Source organism: Eleginops maclovinus, chromosome 2, assembly GCF_036324505.1.
Source record: "Eleginops maclovinus isolate JMC-PN-2008 ecotype Puerto Natales chromosome 2, JC_Emac_rtc_rv5, whole genome shotgun sequence".
Classification (NCBI taxonomy): Eukaryota; Metazoa; Chordata; class Actinopteri; order Perciformes; family Eleginopidae; genus Eleginops; species Eleginops maclovinus.
In genome coordinates this window covers 22,710,572-22,730,783 of record NC_086350.1, presented here as the reverse complement: position 1 = coordinate 22,730,783, position 20,212 = coordinate 22,710,572, and the positions used below count along the sequence as shown (strand labels likewise).

The window sequence follows — 20,212 nt, the reverse complement described above, 5'->3', positions numbered from 1 at the left end:
AATTGCCAGAAGTAAAAAGCTAGTGTTAGATTATAAACTACCTAGATCGTGGTAGCATGACTGCCCACAGCTAAGCTAAAGGTGGCTAATGTTCAGCATGATGACGATAAGCAGTTTTAGCCATTTGGTAGCAACTGATGTTTTTGTGACACGTAAAAGCTTTGGACATTTACGAGTGGGGTTTATACTGCCATATTTTATGTGATGTGAAAATCGTTCCTTAAGAATTGGTTATCTAAAGACCTTTCAGTCATCTAACCAAAAGATGCTAGCCTGTTGCGCTGCCCCTAGTGGCAAAACAAATAATGATAGTGTACTTGAACAGTTATCATGTTTGATTTTTACCAAATCAACTACACTTTGGTTATTGTCTATGTGGGGTTAAGTGTAATAACTATCATTCATTCATGATGTTGAATCCATTTGTCTTGAGACCTGTAAGTAAATTGAAAAATATAATTCATTTTCTTTTGTTTAAAAATATGCCTTTTTACAGATTCCATCAACAGCAGGGAAATGCTTCTAGGGACACTTGCCCTCCTGCTCATTACAGTCTTATGGCTTCATCCTGAATATTATAATCTTTTGAAGTAAATGAGATGAAGACATATAAAAGTACTATTTTTTCATCATCATTCTCCTAATAGAATATGTGGCTTTGCCCTAACCCCTCTGTGCAGCACTGGCCATTAATGAAAAAAAGTTCTTTTTCAGAATTTACATTTATTATGTGGGCTAATCACCGCTGGCTCTAGGCAGTGTGGGAAATGTGATTAGTGTGTGAGTTCTAATTAAGTCTGTGAAGCCTCACACACTGGCAGACAGGCTCGGGGAGCTGCACGCTTAGATACACACACAGATGTGGGGGGGAACACACACACAGAAACACAGGCAAGAATTTTACAAGCATGCAGAAATAATGGAATTCACATGCAGTTGCACTGGAACACCCACGTGGGATCTACTGTATAGCATGAGGATGCAAGAGTTAAACAATCTGCATTTATCCCCCTTTCCTAACACACACACACACACACACACACACACACACACACACACACACACACACACACACACACACACACACACACACACACACACACACACACACACACACACACACACACACACAGTCTGTCCACTGCAGTGCCCCAAACTTCCTATCACATCCACATCAAGCTTGGAAGAGAGAGAGAGCAATAGAAGCTGACTCAGATGGATACTGCGCCCCTAGCCGCGGAACGGCGGTGTTGCAGCTCCTGCGCCGGGGTTAAAAAGCGGCGGGCGGCGCACAGGGTCCACAGTGTGGGGTGTGTTTGAGCAAGAGACACAGAAAAGTTAGTTGCGGATTTTTTCTGGCGTCTGACCTACAGCAGCATCCGTCGAAAGCATCATGGCAAATAAAGCACAGCAGCCTCCTCACCTGCACCTGGCCGAGGTCACCGCGTCCCAGTTCATCGACATTTGGAAACATTTCGACGCTGACGGTAGGACCCTGTTTTACTATTTTTCCAAAAGTTATTCCGAACTAAGGAAAAGGGTCTATGAATTATATATTAATGCTGTAAAATGCTGCAGACTGAGGGAAGGTTAATAATATGAGAATAAAGGGTAATACATGGGGAAAAGATTAAATGCATGCTCCCACAATAAAGTCAAACCGTTATCAAGCTAAGAAAAAACATTCAATATGAGTTATTTGATGTTCTTGAGTATATAAGGGACAATTTTAGAGATTTGAAAGACAAAAATAGCTTTTGAGGAAATTTGGGAAGAGAAAAATAGTAAAAGAGTTCTAAACGCTCAATTATCCCTATTTTAGGAATGTTATAGTGTGTTAACATAGTGATAATATAATTTGTCTCTTACGTAATAGAGGAATAAAGTTGCCAAAAACGTTTGCTATTGTTGATCAGCTGCTATAAGACCTTTATCTAGGATACTTAATATATCGAAATATTGCAGTATTGAAAAAGTTCGTCGTCTTTCAAATGAATTACTGATGCGGACCACTCCCGAAAACACGTGGTATACGTTTTTTTAAATTTTAAAATCGAAATATAAATGCATTATTTAAAATTAACAGCATCATCTTAAAAAGTTGATACAGTTATTTAAAATACTTTATGTGTTCCAGTATATTGTATGAGCCCTAAATGGCAAGATAAAGTAGATTTTTCTTTCTCTTAATCCATTTTTATGACCATTCAGAAAAATGCTGTCATGGTGCATGGAGTACACCTTGACATTGTAATTTCCCAACGATGATGAAACTTGATTTAAACTCTAAATTCAAGAGTTATGTTGAAATTACTTCATCATTTATTTATTGTCTCCTATAATTATTGACAGTTTGGAGGTTAATTGGCTCTGCCTGATGCTTCTTTCATTGATATCCATTTCACATTCACTTGCTTATTTAAGTTTCATCAATAAGTGCAGTCGGGTAATGATGCAGTGAAAGTAAAATGGATTTATGCGATGTGATATCTGTCAACATGAAATTGTCCCATGTAGTCATTTATTCAGCGACTCCCCCCTCCTTCCCACATACACACACCCACACACCCACACACACACACACACACACACACACACACACACACACACACACACACACACACACACACACACACACACACACACACACACACACACACACGCACACACACACACACACACACACACACACGCACACACACACACACACACACACACACGCACACACACAGTGTTTCCTCCACGGTGTTAATCTTGATCGGTGTCTTTCCCTCTTGCATCGATCCTGCTCTCCCCCCATACAGATTTGTCAGCTCAGTCTTTCGAACTCTGCAAATATCTCTGTTTGCAGAGTGACAGATAAGACAAGTTTTGTCAGGCTACTGCCATGAAAGCCTCAAGTCTAATTATGCATGTTTTTTTCTATGGATTATGGGACACACATAAAAGTGCTGATTAAAAAGCTTTGGATTGACTCAATAGTCGTCATGGATCGAAATGAAAAGGAAACCAAATTTGTTTTCTTTTAAAGGGTTGAGAGTCCAAATCGGACAATCATAGTGATTATTATGTACTGTATGTATGTTCGAAATACACCTGCAAACAAGGCGAGATTGTGGTACCTATTTGTTTTACCCACACACTCTTGGGAATTTATTGTTAACGCAACGTGTTTTTGAAGCCTGCACACATGCTGAAGTGTATTCCACAGAGAAATCAAGCTCAGCAGCTGAGCCAACGTGCAGACAAAGTTGTCACCACTGATATAGTATTCACTTTTTGGTCCTTCTAAGAGCGCCAAGATGAGATGAGTCTTATACCACCCAGGTGTCCTACTGCTGATCTACTTTACATATCGTGCTTTGCAATGAGCCACTTTGCAAATCAAATACAACCAGTGTGCATCTACAGATTTGGCTAGAGTGTTTGATTTCTGCTCTCATTACTGGGAGTGTCTCCTCGCCTCGCAGAAAGAAAGGAGAGCTAATTTGTTTGCTCAGATTGAGTAAACATCTCTTGAGTTGCAGATAAAAATACACAGGAGGCGATACACCCAGAAATGATGAAACCACATATTCCCCTGTTGGCTCAGAATCAAATCTCATCTGGATTGCAGCTCCTCCGCTTTGCGTCCTTCTCATCTTTCTCTACTGTCTCCGTCAGGCCTGCACAATTCAATCGCTTCAAAGCCAATAAAAAGGAAACAACTGCAGTTTATTTAGCTAATTATAGAGCATTTGCTGTCAATTATTTGTGTTAACCTGGATATTGAAATTCGGAACTCGAAGCTCCTCCTGGATGGACCCAGCTCTGATCTCAACACAAAATATTTGAATAGACAGGGCTGCACTCTCCTTTAAAAGGCAAATGCACTTTGTTTAGACTTTAAATATTCACTTAGTTGGCACAGCTGCCCACTTCTTCTATTTTCCTGTGTTGAGGTCAAATTTTAGAATCAGAACCAGAGCAGTGAAGCAGATTTACCAGTGCCTCCTGGGTGTATAGTGATGCAGTATCCGAAAGAGTGTGTGTTTAAGCCAAAAAGTGGTTTAGTGAGCCTTTTATCTCGCTAGTTGGTGCAAGATTTTAAGTGCATGTGCAGAGAGACCAAAGTATATGAAGCAAGTTGGTTTGAGCGCCCTCATTACGACATATAAAACGGGTTATTTTACATTTAAATTGAATGATCTGGAAGTGAGTTGGCGTAAAATGTATATGCATAGCTTCATTGACATTCAGTAAGGGTTCGCTTGATGGATTAAGGCAGTTTACTCATTATGGACACACTGTAATCAGGATGCAGTACATATAACATTATATAGACCAAACAGTGATGCAGCTCAGACGCTGAATAAAACAGAAAATGCTTATCCAATATCTGAAATAGCACTGCACAAACAAATGTTCCCTATTTAATGGGGTGTATGGATCTAATGCTGTATTTATTGGCGGTACGACGGTGCTCGGGGATAATCTATTCATAAATCTATTTTTATTGGCATCTCATGCCATTCGCTCTGTAGTTAATCACATCTTACTCTTAATTATCAAGCAGGCCATTTCTTTCCAGAGTGCTAAATGTCAATAAGACCCACAGGAGGGAAGCTCGATAGCAGCAAGGCATTTTATTGTCCCACTTATTGAAACAGCAGTGCTTCTATTCATGAGTTTTGATAACATCACTAAGGAATGCATGCATGCCCGCACACACACACGCACGCACGCACGCACGCACGCACGCACGCACGCACGCACACACACACACACACACACACACACACACACACACACACACACACATTTGCACGGATAGAACAAAGACGCTAAGATGTTTACTGGATAGGGAGAGGGATTTAGATAAAAGATGACAGAAAAGAGACAGCGAAGGGAGAGGAAGTGGATGGCATAATAATCTTTGTTGGTGTTTAATGAGGCAGCTCTGCCTTCCAGGGTTTTATTGAAGCAGCGAGTCATATCGTTTGGAGCCATCTGTCCAGCCATTCAGCATGCTTGTTGATAGAATATTGGCACGGGTTCATAGACTACCTGGGTGAAGCGGGCATACTCATTTGTCCTTCGAATAGGTACTGTCAGGGCAACAGAACAGCAGGAGGAAGGATAAAATATGATAACAATTTTTTTTGTCCCCAAGCTAAATTTGTCATGACAGAATTCCCCCCTAAAAAATGTGATGGACATCATTCTCGGATAAGCACCATTTGATTAAAGTGACAGTCCAGACGGTAAAGCAAAGTTATGGCATTTATCTCAGTTAAGTTCCACTTGTTCATGATTTTGTATCCCTACTTTCTAAATGATCAGGAAGAAATTATCGCATTAGGCAAAACTGCTATCCATATTGGATCATCTCATTTGCCGAAACTCCCCGCTGAAGGCAGGATTGAACTCCAATGAATACAAGAAGCTGCCTGTGGATCATCACCTTCAAACCCTGGATAAGCAGTTTCTATATATAGCTTATCCTTGCATACAGCCTTGCAAAGAAAGTGTTTTAGGAGTGATCACTTTGCTTTGTGTCAGTCAGTAGTTTAATCTATTGAGCCAAAAGGAAGAGTTACTGGTAATGGGCTCATGTTTGAATCAATACCGGGTAAAACCATGCCACACTTGAATCTGTTGAAACACATTTGTGCATTTGCCCATTTGTGTTTGTTTTGCAAACAACCTAAGCTTATGTTCTGTTTGTTTTCTAGGTAATGGCTACATCGAGGGGAAGGAGCTGGAAAACTTCTTCAGGGAGTTGGAGATGGCCCGGAGAGGGGCCGGGGTGGTGAGTTCAAGGACTAGAGATTAAAGATACACAAACCGACAATTAGGTTTCTCTTGTATTGAGTACAATTGTTTTCCAGGACCCTACAAACCCCATATTCAGAGAAAAGATGAAGGAGTTCATGCAGAAGTTCGACAAGAACAAAGATGGACGAATTGAGATGTCAGAGGTAAGGCTATGCTTCTTGAGTTATGCTTGGATATTCACTCTTTTTTTATAGATTGACATAATTACAAATAGGCTTTCTTGGGGATAATTAGATGGGAAGTTTGATACCTTTATATAGCTGGCTAGTTTATCTTAGCATAAACACTTAAAAGATAGATAAACATTTCTGTCTGCATTCTATGGAGGGTGAGAACAACACAGCTAAGATAAATCCCAGAGCCTGAGGAATACAGTATAAGCGAGAGGCAGAAGCTTGGTCAATACTCTGATCGATTGTATGAATACAGTCTTTATAATAGTCTCAATGGAGTGTCAGTTTAGGAGATTGCTTACTCTCGATTTGATCATTTTAGCAGATTGATTATAAAGAAATGCGAGAAGGAGAGCTTGGAAAATATCAATTATACTTTTGCAGCCTAGAAAATCTGCAAATGATTTTTTTGGTTCAGCTGTTGGAGTAAAACTCAGGTTCAAATGCTTTCTCTGAATCAGAAATATTCTTTAGAAAATATTCTAATTTAGGCATAGCCCAACTTGAGGTTATGGCTCTCTATTATTTATGTCTGTGCTGCCCTTTTGAGGCTTTGCTGACAAAAAGCTCTCCATCAATTCTCTCGCATCAAATCAACCATCATCTTTTGTTCTCACCACTCCCGTTTTCCTGTCATTCTCTCCCTAGCTGGCCCAGATTCTCCCAACTGAAGAGAACTTCCTGCTCTGCTTCAGACAGTTTGTCAGCTCCAGTGCTGAGTTCATGGCGGTAAGAGTTTCTAAGTGTTTGTGGATGGTCTAGGACATTTATTTTTGTATGCAAGCTGCTGTCCCCTCTTGAGGTCATTTCTTTACAATTCTGTGTGTACAAAGGCTTCTTGTACACTAAGGATTGCCATTAATCAGGACACGCTCGCTTTAACCAACCATATATTATCGGCCAGAGTCAGTCAACCAAGGAGACAGCCTGCATGTTCTTATTCCTGCCTACCAGCTAATTTCACAGATTAATTCTCCATGAATAATGAAGGTATGCTAATTAATGAAATAAACGTAGTCTGGAGAATAAAAAACCTAGACTCTCTGCATTCACTGCACATGGTTGACCAGTTCTGCTTGTTTAGATTTAGCAGTTGAATTACACATTGTGAATGATAACTGATGGTCCATCATGAGCATTGACTGTAGACTCCGAAAACAAATAAAGGCTAATAAGTGAGCAAGCAGAAGTCATAAAAACACAGCTGCAGAGTACATTTCTTTAGTACACCCTCCTGATTTCTGTTTTATCAGCTGCAAGGTTTGGCTTAGAAGTACAAAGCTAATTTAATGTGAACCATAAGCTGGTATTTCATGCACATGTGAGTGTCCTTGCTGGTCTTTTCCAGATAAGTTATGGGTTGTTAAGTCTAACTGTAAGTTGCAAATGTTTGCAGGTGGGCTAACATTCACAAATTAGAATGAGCATAATTCAAGACCAGGAACAGCATTAGAAACAGAAAACAACATGAATGTTTACGGACCACCCTAAAATCAGTATTGCTGATCATCTCAGTGGCGATGGCTTCATAATTTTATGCGATACTAGACACTGAAAAAACGTGAAAATCTACCTTAACTTTTTAGATAAACATAAACAAGGCACCGTACTTTTAAGCCAATTTGAATCAGGCTAGTCAGGAACAAACAAGCAGTACCTGAAGTACTAATTAGCTGTAGCACTGGAAAATAGCCGGTAAAAACATTTTCCAATGGTCAAAACAATTGTTCAACACAAGCATAAACTCATGAACAAATATCTGCATATGAATGCAGAATCCGTTGTCAAAGGGACAAGATTTTGATAGAGGAATTCTGGTTTCCGGTTGTGGTCCAAAAAGTATTAAACAATCATGTTAGAGCCAGCTTTGGCTAGCTAGATTTAGCTTAAAATTAGTTTGTATGTTGCTAACCGGACTGTAAACAGTTACTGGCACAAGGTTAATGGTACAGATATGTGCTAGCTAATCCCAAACTACGAAATATTGCTCGCTGATTACTGTCATCAAGCATAACGCTGATGGGTTCTGAAAGTATAGGTTGGTCATCATCAGATGTATAACCAACAAAACTGTCAGTGAGCAGGGCACCTACATGTTTTGAGCTGGTAAGCTAACGAGAGATAAGACAACACATAAAGTTTATTGTATAATAATGTGGGGCAGTCAAACAGTCAAATTGTGTGCTTAACAAACCAGTTATATAAAAAAAAATGTAATGTATGGTATAAACAAGTTTAATGCTGCCTTTAATGATGAATAATGAATGATTGCAAGAGTAACAGAAAGACTTCAGCAGAGCAATATGTGTGTTGAAAGGTACTTGAAAAAGGAAATAATTTATTCCACAAAAATACCTTTGGAAGATAAGAAAATGCCAGATTTCCTGTTAGATCTGCCTCAATGAAAGAAAGGAGCCAATTAGAAAGCAATTACATGCTGTGAAAAAGGCTCTCCTGGTCCCCTGTGTCATATCGAAAAGGAATAATGAAACGAGAGAAGCAGGATGAGCGAAGGAGAAGGTGTGGAGGGAGAACGATACAAAGGGCAAGCGGGAGAAAGCAGGAACAGAGAGGGTGTAAATGAAATGTCGATGGGAAGTTGAGAGCCAGAGTCTGAGAGCATAAAACAAGAGAGGAGAATTAATCAGTCTTTGTGGAAGGGTGCAGCGAGTAGGATGTGGGCAGAGAGGTTTTTAAAGGGTTAGAATGAGGAAGCAGAACCTTCTATTTCTAGAGTCATATATAATGGATAACACCACTGTAGCTCCTCTTTGCAGAGCCCATAGGAGGAGCAGAAGGGTAGGAGGAAGAGAAGGGGGAAGGCCATCCATCTTTGATAAGGAGCCCTTCTTTGGACAGGGACAGCTGCTAGATTAAAACATTCATTAAAATGACTTTCTCTCCCTCCCTCATTTCTCTGACTCTGTCCCTGCTCTGTATGCAGGAGAATGGGATTGTATTGAAGAGTGTGTGATTACAGTGATGGGCCAGACTTTTGTGGTCGTCCCCACTGGAACGATTTGTGCTCTGCACCAGAGAAAAATCAAACTCTTAGCGCAGTTAAAGAGAAAGCTGGGGTTCAGTCAGAGAGGGTTTATCTAGTGGTGGTGGAGGGGGGTGGGAGTCCGAGGTCACAACATTTCTATCACTCTGGAGAAGAGTGGCATTGTGCTAAATACTACTTTTAATCCAATATTTCTTTTGTTTTGTTGATTTCTTGTAGGCATGGCGGCGATATGATACAGACCGCAGTGGCTACATTGAAGCAAATGAATTGAAGGTATGTTGTTATATTGGATTTACCATGATATACAGATTTTTTTTTTTTACATAATAGTGGTAACTGCTTTTATGTGATGATTAGGAAAGTATATTTTAATTTGAATAACCATTAAATTAATATTGCACATACCTTTTATTATAAAACACCCCTATTTTTTCAACTGCTTACTTGATCATACTTGTTCTTTTTTGTTCTTCCTTTTTTCCCCATGAATATAAAATCACATCCAAATGCTCACTATAAGGACAATGACAATAACCCCAACTTTACAAACTAAAAATCCTATAACCTTCCCTAAAAACTGTAATAATCAGATAGTAAATAGTTACATGTATTTATACCTATGTGATAGTCGTGTTTGGTGTTTACCTGGATGTACTTCCCATGACTGTAATTCATTTTTACTGGAAAGATTAAAAATTGTCTCAACTATACACATCTTTCACCTCCTAGATGTTATACTGTAATGGTTCAATAAAAAGTAGGGAACAATGAGAAAAAAATGATCCTATACATTTTATGGTGTCATGATCGGTAACTACTCTATTATCATACTAATGTCATACTAAGTCTGCATGATGAAAGGAATAGTTACGTGAAATAGTAGTTAGGGAGTATGCTAACATGACTTAAAACAACCACTCTGATGTCCGTATGCTAAATATAAAGCTAGAGCTAGAAAATAATTAGCTTAGCATAAAGAATGAAAGCAGGGGAAATCCGCAAGATGCCTACCAATAAGACAACAGAAAAATGTGCCGAAATAATATCCAGTACAAAAGTATAACATTTTGTGTAAATACATAACCTTTGGAGCTGGAAATTGTTACCTCTTGAAAGAGCAAGACCTGCTGGTCCTCCTGTTTTCAGTCTTTGTGCTAAAGAAGCTAAAGCTAGGCTAATTGTTTGTCGGCACTAGCTTCATATTTAGTGTGCAGACCTGAAAATGATATCAATATTCTCAACTAATGCCTAGCAAGAACGCTAATAAGTGTATAAACATATATTTTTTATACATATATTATATAAACAAGAATATTTTACGGCCTTTTAAACCATGTATAAAAGTGATCTTACTTTAAAGAAACTGCAAAGTTAAGATACGAAACATATGCTTTTAGATGGGTTAGGTTAGTTTGTTTTGCATGGTTAAGGTCATCAAATGATATACTAGCTAAATACAAAGATAATTAACCTCTCAAAATGTTAATCACTGAGTATTAGTGTGATTTCCCCTTTGTTTTAAAAACATGTGAGCACTTGGGTCAGGCAGCAGCTTTGACAGAGGAGAGTTAAGTGGCTGCTCCACAGGAAATCCTCCAATGACCATGAGTGTTTTTTTCAGGTGAGGATTCAGATGCAAAAACATTTTTAGATTGCGCAAATGTTATACACTTCAGCGCCTCTAGAAAATGTTGTGCCAAATGATATAAAGGAAAGTGCTCCAAACTGGGGACTCGAACATTATGGGGTCAGTGATTACGCTTCATGTACAGATTAGGCCGCTTGTGTTGCTATGGGATCACATTTCTTCCAGCTGACCAGGTGCAGATGAGTTGCTCAGGTGTGGCCGTTTGAAAGCTTTGGAAAAATGCTGACGAGATCCCAGACAGCAGACTAACGTCCTGACTGTGAGCAGACCTGGAAAATATTTGGAGTATATCGACTCAAGTTGAACTCGTATTTTAAGTATTTTAAGAATACTAAATTACTGCATTACATTTACTGCATTAAATAACTGAAGTTACATAGCTGATTAAGTTTTAGCAAAGAAAACACTTCTTAAAAGACCATCGACATCATCATTGTTTTCTGTTTCCATCCTTTTATTTTTTCCTCTACAATATATTTTAGTATTTGAACCTTTCTTTTGCATTTATTTCCCTCAGAGATTCTTTTACTTTGTACATGAATATATTTGAAAACATTTAAATTCATCTGACTGTTTACATTTTGATGATTTACATAATGGCAACTCTTTGATTGCTGTGTAAAAACCGAGGACCCCATATGTGATATTCCTGCATGTTCTGCCACATTTCAATATATATTTTTTGCAATCTTTTTGTGTGTATGTCCTCAGGGCTTTCTGTCAGACCTGCTGGAGAAGGCTAACAGACACTATGATGACCAGAAGCTCCAGGAATACACACAGACCATAGTAAGATTTGCATACACACCCATATGCAAAATGAGGAATGCCAGATGCACACTATAATTAGACAGTTATCACAATTCTGTTAGTGTTAACTTATTACTCAGAATCGGGAAGTTAACTGCTTCTAAAATTGTAAAAATCAATTAAATATACAGTAAAGATCTCTGAAACAGCATTGAAAATGACAGAAACTGCCATATACCACATTTTTTTACTTTATATGTTTAATGTCCAACTGGCCTGGGGGATCTCAGAGCCCTATATGTTGGTGGCAGCAGCACTGTGCAGTTGAGTGATCGTGACCCATCATGTCCTGCAGGTTGTGTGTTTACAGTGCAGATGTGCTAACATCTGCTTATTCTTGAAGCCCCAGAGCTGACCTGACCTAATTTTCCAGAGCTTTACTGCAAGACACTTATGGATAAACTTGTTCATTATTGTTTCTTCATGCCTTTAATGTACATTTACATACCACAGATGCTAAAAGCTATAATTGAGAGTGATACAGAAAAATAAATAGATTTGCATTTTAAATTACTTTATAATGTATTTTCTCCCAGATTATGTTTGGGACCTTTACCAAGAAGAATGCTGTCAGTCATGTTAAAACAACACTTTATTTTGACCTATTTTAAGCTTAGTTGCGCTTAGTTTCTTTCAATAAGGTATCCAAGTAGTTTTGTTGCAATTTTCTTTTGTTTTATTATAATTTACAATCAAACCAATGTTTGAAATTGCTAATGAGAAAATCTGTTTCATAGTAGTTCAACAGTTGAATTGTTTGGGAATGGTTTTTTTTGCTCAGATGAATGTAATAATAGCAAATATTTCACAATGTCTTCAAAATTAGAAGCCAACATCTAGCTTTTCTTTAATGTTATGTTGAAGAAATTGTAATTTGGAAACCCTCTTGTATTATTTTCTCTCCTACGATTATTAATAAGAAAATCACCATCAACTGCATTGGTTAAATGGGTGAAGCTTGTTTTATATGCAGTCCCTTTACTTGCATTCTGTTAAACATCTAGCACTATGCAGGAGTAAAAAGTTGCAAATGTACAATAAAGGTAGAAACTTTATGGTAATCCATTATGTTTCTCAGTGAAATACATTTATCGGACCACATTTGCCTTTATCTTTACACAGTGTTGTGCATGAACGAGTTCAAAAGAACGCGTTCATTGAACACGCTCATTTTTTCGTGAACGTTGAACTGAACGCAACACATTTTTCAATTAAGAACTTGAACGTGAATTAGTTCACATTATGTGTCATGAACGGCAGACATCACTATAAATGAACGTTGGCATTTGTTTTCCATTGAAAACTGAGTGACATCTGTTTTCTCTTTTGAAACGCAACGAGAGAGAAAGTTCCTCCCTCCTGTAGGTGCCGCTTAAATCATGTATCAACGCAGAGATAGTTTTGGCACTGTATGCGCAATGCATTGCGGGCAACGTAGTGTCCGGCTGAGAATAGTTGAGTTGAATAGTTGAAACGTACTGGCTTCCGCACAACGTTACCCATGATGAATTGCAGCAGAGCGGCTTAGGCATAGCAACGCCGAGAGCGCGGAGGGCTGGAGGCTCGAGAGAGAGAGAGAGAGAGACCAATGACGAGTGAGAGAAAGCGCTGCGATTTTAAAAAAACCAAAACAAGATGGCTAGTGGAAGTGATGGCACGGAGACGGACTCCGATTCTCCTCACGAACATTTAAAACAATTTTACACTCTTGCAAACCAAGACCCCAACGGCAAAACTCTGTCCTTCCTGTGTAAGATGTGTCCACCTGCGCAGCAAAAACAAGTTAGGACATCGACAACGTCCTTCTCGAATTTGAAACGGCACATTGAATTAAAACATCCATCCAGTGTGAATGCAATTCAAGAGTTTTGCTCATTTCATACACACACATAGGTATATATAATATCATATATATCAAATAATATATTCATATTTCATATTATATATTCTTTATTTAATTGAATGCTAGTAGATTTCATTGCACTAAGTATAGAACTGTTCTATCTTGTCTGTATTGCTACAAGTTTCAGCACCTGTTAAGAAACCCACAATAGCAGTGTTATGAGCAAATGTCTACAATGAACAGTTTCAAAGAACGTATAGTGATTTCTAGCTCGTAGTGTGAAAAAAAGTATTTATTTGAATATCTCACGAAAAAAGTGAAATGAACTGAACTTTGAACTAGTTCAGAATTAAAATTGTGAACTTTGAACGTGAACTGTTCACTTTGAGCATGTATGAACTGAACTTGAACTAGTTCAGAAAAGCTGTGAACTGGCACAACACTGTCTTTACAGCACATAACTATAAAAAACTTTCTCTCCTCTGTCCCTTCCTATCTCTGTTCTGTTTCCACTTTGTAGCTCAGGATGTTTGATCTGAATGGAGATGGCAAGTTGGGCCTGTCAGAGATGGCAAGGTAATGTGCAATTTGACTCTGTTCACTACATAAAAGATGAAACACATTGCCTTATGATGTTCATTCACCATCGATTTGAATAATTTAACTATTTATTGTGTCCGCTAATGAAGTCCTTCTATCATACAGGCTTCTCCCTGTTCAGGAGAATTTCTTGCTCAGCTTCCAGGTATGAAACAAACACAGAACACAAAGAAATGATCATGCAAAATCTAAATTGCTTTTCGCATTCAACACAAATTATAGAACTGAAAAACTTACTTTAGTGAAGCCAATTTTTTTAATATAAATGATTAAGTTTTGTCTTGCTCTTACTACTGCTATTTAGCAATGTGTAGATTTGTAATCAAAGACATATCTTGTTTTTACAGGGTGTCAAGTTGAACACTGAGCAGTTCAATGCCATCTTCACATACTATGACAAGGTATGTGACATTTTATTTAAGGGGGAAATTCACCTGGATAACTATTTTTACTGTATATTTAACAAAACTATCTTGACATACCGGTTGTCGACTTTTTTGTAAACCTAACCAAGACAATTTTACTTGCAGGTAACAAATTATTTGCTTTGACTTTTAGTTTCCATTTTTTCTAATTCAACCTTTAAAACTGGGACCGCAATCCAGGACAAAATATGTTTCTTTCAAAATGTAGTTGAGAGATTATTGTACACTCCATTATTCATATTAAATCCAAAATACTTAACAAAAATGGCGCAGAAAGGCACCATGGGGTAACTGTTAAACATAATGAGAGGTTGTGTTGTTTAATGCTAATTAAATAGTTGTTTTATATTAGTTTGCACCATATGTGATGGTAAATTCAATTTTTATTTGGCCCAGGCTGGTGGAATATAAACTAGCTTAAAAAGGGTGGGACAAAAAGCTTATATGCTAACAGGACATTTAGCTAGAAGCCTGTTGTATATTTTCACTGTAATAAAATAATATGATAGGGTATGCTAATAGAAAAGGGTACAAATGTAATTTAGCTTAGGCTGTTTGATATAGAGATGGGACAGGTAGGTTTATGTCTGGATAAGTCTGCTATTGTGCCTGAAAATGAATATGCTTACATGTTAAATGATTTGGGGTCTGTACTGTATATTAACAATGTATAATTTCAATATTATACAATACTAAATTAAAGTTAATAGGCTACACATATAACTTAGCTGTGGCCAGTCGGAGAGGTTGGCCAATACTGTATCTAAATGTTAGCATGCTAACATTGTGATAGGATTTGGGGAATGTACTGTGTTTTACACCGTAAAATAACAACAAATTCAAACTCAGGGCTAGAAAAGTAGTCCGGATTTGTGAGTCAGGTTGTTTGGATGACTATGTGCTGTTGGTTTTGGAGTTTTCCTTTCTATGTAAATATGCAAATTCATTGTTTCCTGCCCCTGGTGCTTCCCAGCTACCTAGGGAAATGAGTTAGGCTCGGCACACCTGTCCCTTTGTAAACAGCTCAGGGTGGTTGAGCGGTGGTTCAGTTAAGGGCCACATTTTCCACATTAGCAGCAGATCGGTGGGAAGGGACTACAGAGAGTGATTTTTTACAAGACAGACAGGAACAGGGCAGAGTTACAGGGGCGGGTTGCAAATCTGCTAAAACATTTTTCTTTATTATGATATGTTGTGAGTTTTTGACAGAGTGAGGGACAAACAATATTGTTTGGTAGCTATTAGAAGGATTACTTTTTTTAAGCAACTTAGCTTTATGTGTCGCAGAACAGTGCTCTAGCTAGCTTGTTCGCTAGGTCAGTTGTTAGACTAATGTATAGCTTCTGTATACTGTTATAGTTAGCGATAAACAACACTTTATTTGCAAATGCCAAAATAAGTCTCTCTAATGCTGCTGTGAACTTTCATTGTGTGTAGCAAATGCATTTAAAAAAAAAAGTATGTTACTGAACAAAATGTACTATAAAAAACCCACCATGGATAGGATACCACGAATGTTAGTTTTTTGAGTAGAAAGAAACCAGGCTTCCTCAGTTTTTGTAAAGTAAAAAAAAAAAAAAGGTAGATGTTGTCTCAAGTATAATTGACGTTATATTCATTTCCATTTGAGTGTAATTGTACCATGAATTTAGTATTTTGTCCTTTGGAATTGAATATTGTGGAAGGTTTCAGCCACACACTTTTTCCACCAGCCAATGAAGGCCTTGCTAAATGGATAATACCTCAAGAAAATGTTCATTAAGTTGGTGCGCGAAAAATAACTTTTTGTGAAACTGGTATTTCCAAGGTCATTAATGAACCTTTAAGCCTAACATTATTATATTTATTTGTTAATTCCTGTCACTTTATTCTCTTTAGTTGACAGGGCAGTCCTTTGTAACAGTTGGTTGGGTGCATGTCCCTGTCTCGGGTGGACTGATGGCAAGCATTCTCTCTTGCTCACTTGCAGAGGACAGTGTTGAATGTTCAATTATGTATGACCCACTGCAGTCCATTCATGTAGACTATCTCTAAAATGAAGCTCTAGCATTTATGGATTTAATTAGTTTCATCATTTTGTTATGAGCTCAGACCCTGCAGCTGAAACACAGACAGCTGCTGTCACTAGTGCTGAGAGGTAGGGCAGTGTGTAGCCGTTCAGCTGAACGCTAACATGTCCTCATAGTTTTACAGCCCCAAATTGCACGAGGTCTTGAAAATGTCTCTGAAATAAAAAAGATGGCATGCAACTTAGAAAAACCAGATGATACCCGATGTTGTTCTGCTTTCACATAACTCTGCAGAGTTGTTGTAGAAAAAAAATAAAATTCACACTTTATTCCCAAGATCTGGCACATTCAATCTAGCTGTAAACATCAAAGAGCTTTTCCCAAAGTAAAAAATAAGACTGGCAAGCCACTCAGCTCTGAAGTCATCTTGAGACGAAGCCTAGATGAACAGAACATGGTTTTGTTTTTCTTGCCAAGGAAACATTCCCAACAGTTTGGACTTATTTTTTGGCCATAAACTAAACACTACTGTGAGACATAACTCATTAATTAGCAAAGTGGCTCCATATTGACTTTATAGCTAACCCCCTTTACAGAGTTGAGAATGGGAAGTCCTTTTTAAATCATAATTCATGAATGGCAATTTGGCTGGTGCATTGATGATGGTTGCCATGAAATATTGACGTCGAGCAGAAGAGCAGGGCACTAAATTTAGCTGGTGCACGCTGTTTAGGAAGGAATGCAGAATGTTTTGATGAAAACTAGAAAAATGTGGTTGGAAGCAGCTCATTTTGTGGATCTGTTTAAATGTTTGCCGTTTAATTGTGTTTGTCTTGGTCATTTCAAAGGTGTTGTATTTTCTTACATACAAAATCAATGCTTAACCAGCTTGATAAATCCTTACCTCACAATGTTGCGTTCTGCCAATTTACTGAATGTATAAAAAGACTGTCAATTTGTTTTACCATGATTTTTCTAACACATATCACAAGTCTCACTATTAACTCTGAAACCTGTAGTATTATTGTTAAACTAGACAATAAAGATTATGAACTAGAAAACCAACGAGGTGGTACTGTAAAATGGAAAAATACAATTTGTTTTGCTTTAAAAGATGTACGTATGTATGTTCTGGTATTTACTAAATGCCCTTCTGGTCATGTTCCATTCTCGCCTAATTTATTTGCATTTAATTAATTGTCATGTTGCATTTAAGCAAAACCTAATATGGCTATTCAGTCTTCTCTTTTAAAACTATGGAACCGCCCACCATCTGTTAATGAAGAACATATTTTAATAGTGATATTAAGTCGTTGCTAACAGATAAACTAAATTGTTTTCTTACATAAATACCCCTGCTGACACACCTGTGGATGGAATTGCATTCTGTTGACGTATATTCTTTGCTATTTTAAAAGCCTCCCCTTAAGCCTTTAAGCATTTTTCTACAAACAGTAAACACAGTTCATCTGGTCCTTGTGCATACAGTACATGTATGCTATAATGTTCATGGAGCTTAAATGCCCATATCAGATTGAACGCACATAGTGTTTGGAGATGAAAATAACATTTTCTGTATTTTCTTTTAAATTCTTTCAGGATGGAAATGGCTACATTGATGAGCAGGAGTTGGATGCCCTGCTACGAGACCTTTACCAAAAAAACAAGAAGGTAAGAACTTTTATCAATGTTCACGGGTATTTTTTGTACCAGCACATACTGTGTGCATCTTGCACTGCTTGTGATCTTCCACCTGACTTTAGACTTGTGGCACCTGATACCATTCCTCAAAGATCATCATGGTCTTCTCAGCAGTTGACTTCGCTGCGCAATCTGTGTAGTTTCACATGTATCAGAACAGAGGAAAACAAAACAAAAACTCCCATTATATGCCCTTAGAATAGAAGTCGTAAACATGACCAAGCTGCTTATCATGAATTGACTGCTCTGGCTCTTATTGGTGCAAAAGCTTCGATCAACAGCTTTATGGATAAATCCAAATTGTATTAACTGCATTCAGGAAATGTATGTTGGTGCTGGCCATGATGGTGAAACCAAGAGAATAATGCTAGGATGAGTGCATTTTGATGTTTTTAGCTTGGTTTAGGAGACCTCTTTCTTGTTGTCAGCACTTGTTAACGGAAATGTTAACGGGACAAGGACGATCTTATTAGCATAGAGTGAAATCAAAAACATAGATGTGTAATCTACAAAGAAAATGTAAGAGCATCTTGACCTTTTGTCGAAATCCCTTTTTATTTTATTAATTTGTTTGGCAATTTTCTCCTGAGACCAATCAACAACTTTGAAGAATAATAATTATGAATTCAGTATGTATATATATGTATATATACATATATATACATATATATATATATATATATTGCCTCTGCACTTTTATTGTCTATATCTTAACCCCCTTTCTGTTGTTCAGGATGTGGATGCTAAGAGCCTGGCGGGCTACAAGCAGAGCATCATGAGCCTTTCTGACGGAGGAAAGCTCTACCGTGGCGAGCTGGAAATTGTCCTCTGCAAGGAGCCGACTGTGTGACTCTTCCTCCTGTCTTGCTGTGTATCATTTTCTCTGCCTGCCCCACCCCACTCCCTCGAGACCACACCCATATCCAGCTGCCTGGCAACATATACCAGGTGCATGTGCCAGACACCCCCGCCCCTATCATCTCCTCAAGACCCCTAAAGTTACGAAATCAGAAGGAATAAGTGCACTGTCAGCACGCTATGAGCTTTTAAAACCCTCATTCTTCTGCCACTTGACCTCCCTGACCATGAGCTGTCTGAAACTTCCCTTTCCATTTCTGACCTCATGAACATCCCTGCCATCTATGCTGTGCCTGACTAGCATCTCATGACCAAAATCCCAAACCCATTTTTCCACAGAAATTACCTTTTGACCTGAACCTTGACCCCGGCTCCATTCCCTCGCTCTTTAAACTTTGCATTAGATACAATATACAGTATAGACCAACAAAACTGCAGAGAGGCTCTGTTTGATTTAATCTTATTTATAGTCTGTGATGGAACTGGTATGGATTTATTCTCCTGAAGCCCTCTTGTTCCATTGACATATGATTTTCATTTTAAATGTTTGTTTTTGGCTGATACTGTCAATTAAAAATATGAATAAAATGTCTTAAGATAAAATCAGTTGTGATATTGTATGAACATTATTTTGAGATAAATTACCATTGGTGGTTATGCCTTAATGGTTATTCTTATCTAATGGACTTCATTATGATATATCTGAATATTCAACTCTGCCTCCCAGAAAATGTTCCGTTCCAAAGCAATTTCTCATTACATTTGAAGAAAACAATATTTCCTCGATTAGCTACGTCGTTTTAAAGATGTGATTAACATTTTAAATTGCAACAAAACAAAAAGAACACACAAATACTTGATTCAATTTTGTTAAACATTATGGTTTGATTTAAGATATGGGAACATACAGTAATTTCAGGATACTTAGTTTGACTTTTTCAGGCCCATGAAATATTGTGTCTCTCTCAGAGTTATATTTCCTGTTTACTTTCTGTTGTGATGACCTTCTATATACAAACTTCCCTTTTTTATCAAGGCCTCCAAGCTTTAAACTGCTCCATCGCCTTTAATACACGAGCGTAAGCATAAAAAGGATTAACAATGGATGCATTTAACACAAGAGCGCAATGTTGTAAAATGTAAAGCTATGGTAAAGTGAGTGTAGAAGAGCACTAAAACAGCAACTTGTGTTGATGCTGGTTGTCAAGCAAACTTCTAAAGCTTTCTCTGGAAATGTATTGCATAGTAAGCATTGGAATCACAAGAATGGTAGAAATACTGGCAGTTTCTCTGAAGCACTCTATTAGACAACTTTATATGC

At 37.9% G+C, this 20,212-nt stretch overlaps 1 protein-coding gene across 1 annotated transcript; it reads left to right on the top strand.

Annotated features, from left to right (window-relative positions):
* Positions 1-1,255: 1,255 nt before the first annotated feature.
* calb2a (calbindin 2a) lies at positions 1,256-19,497 on the top strand. Its single transcript, XM_063898699.1, has 11 exons — positions 1,256-1,487; positions 5,715-5,791; positions 5,871-5,960; positions 6,639-6,719; positions 9,214-9,270; positions 11,357-11,434; positions 13,819-13,874; positions 14,004-14,043; positions 14,246-14,299; positions 17,932-18,003; positions 18,767-19,497. The coding sequence occupies exons 1-11, from the start codon at positions 1,394-1,396 to the stop codon at positions 18,881-18,883; spliced, it is 816 nt and encodes a 271-aa protein (XP_063754769.1). The 5' UTR covers positions 1,256-1,393; the 3' UTR covers positions 18,884-19,497.
* The last annotated feature ends 715 nt before the right edge of the window (positions 19,498-20,212 follow it).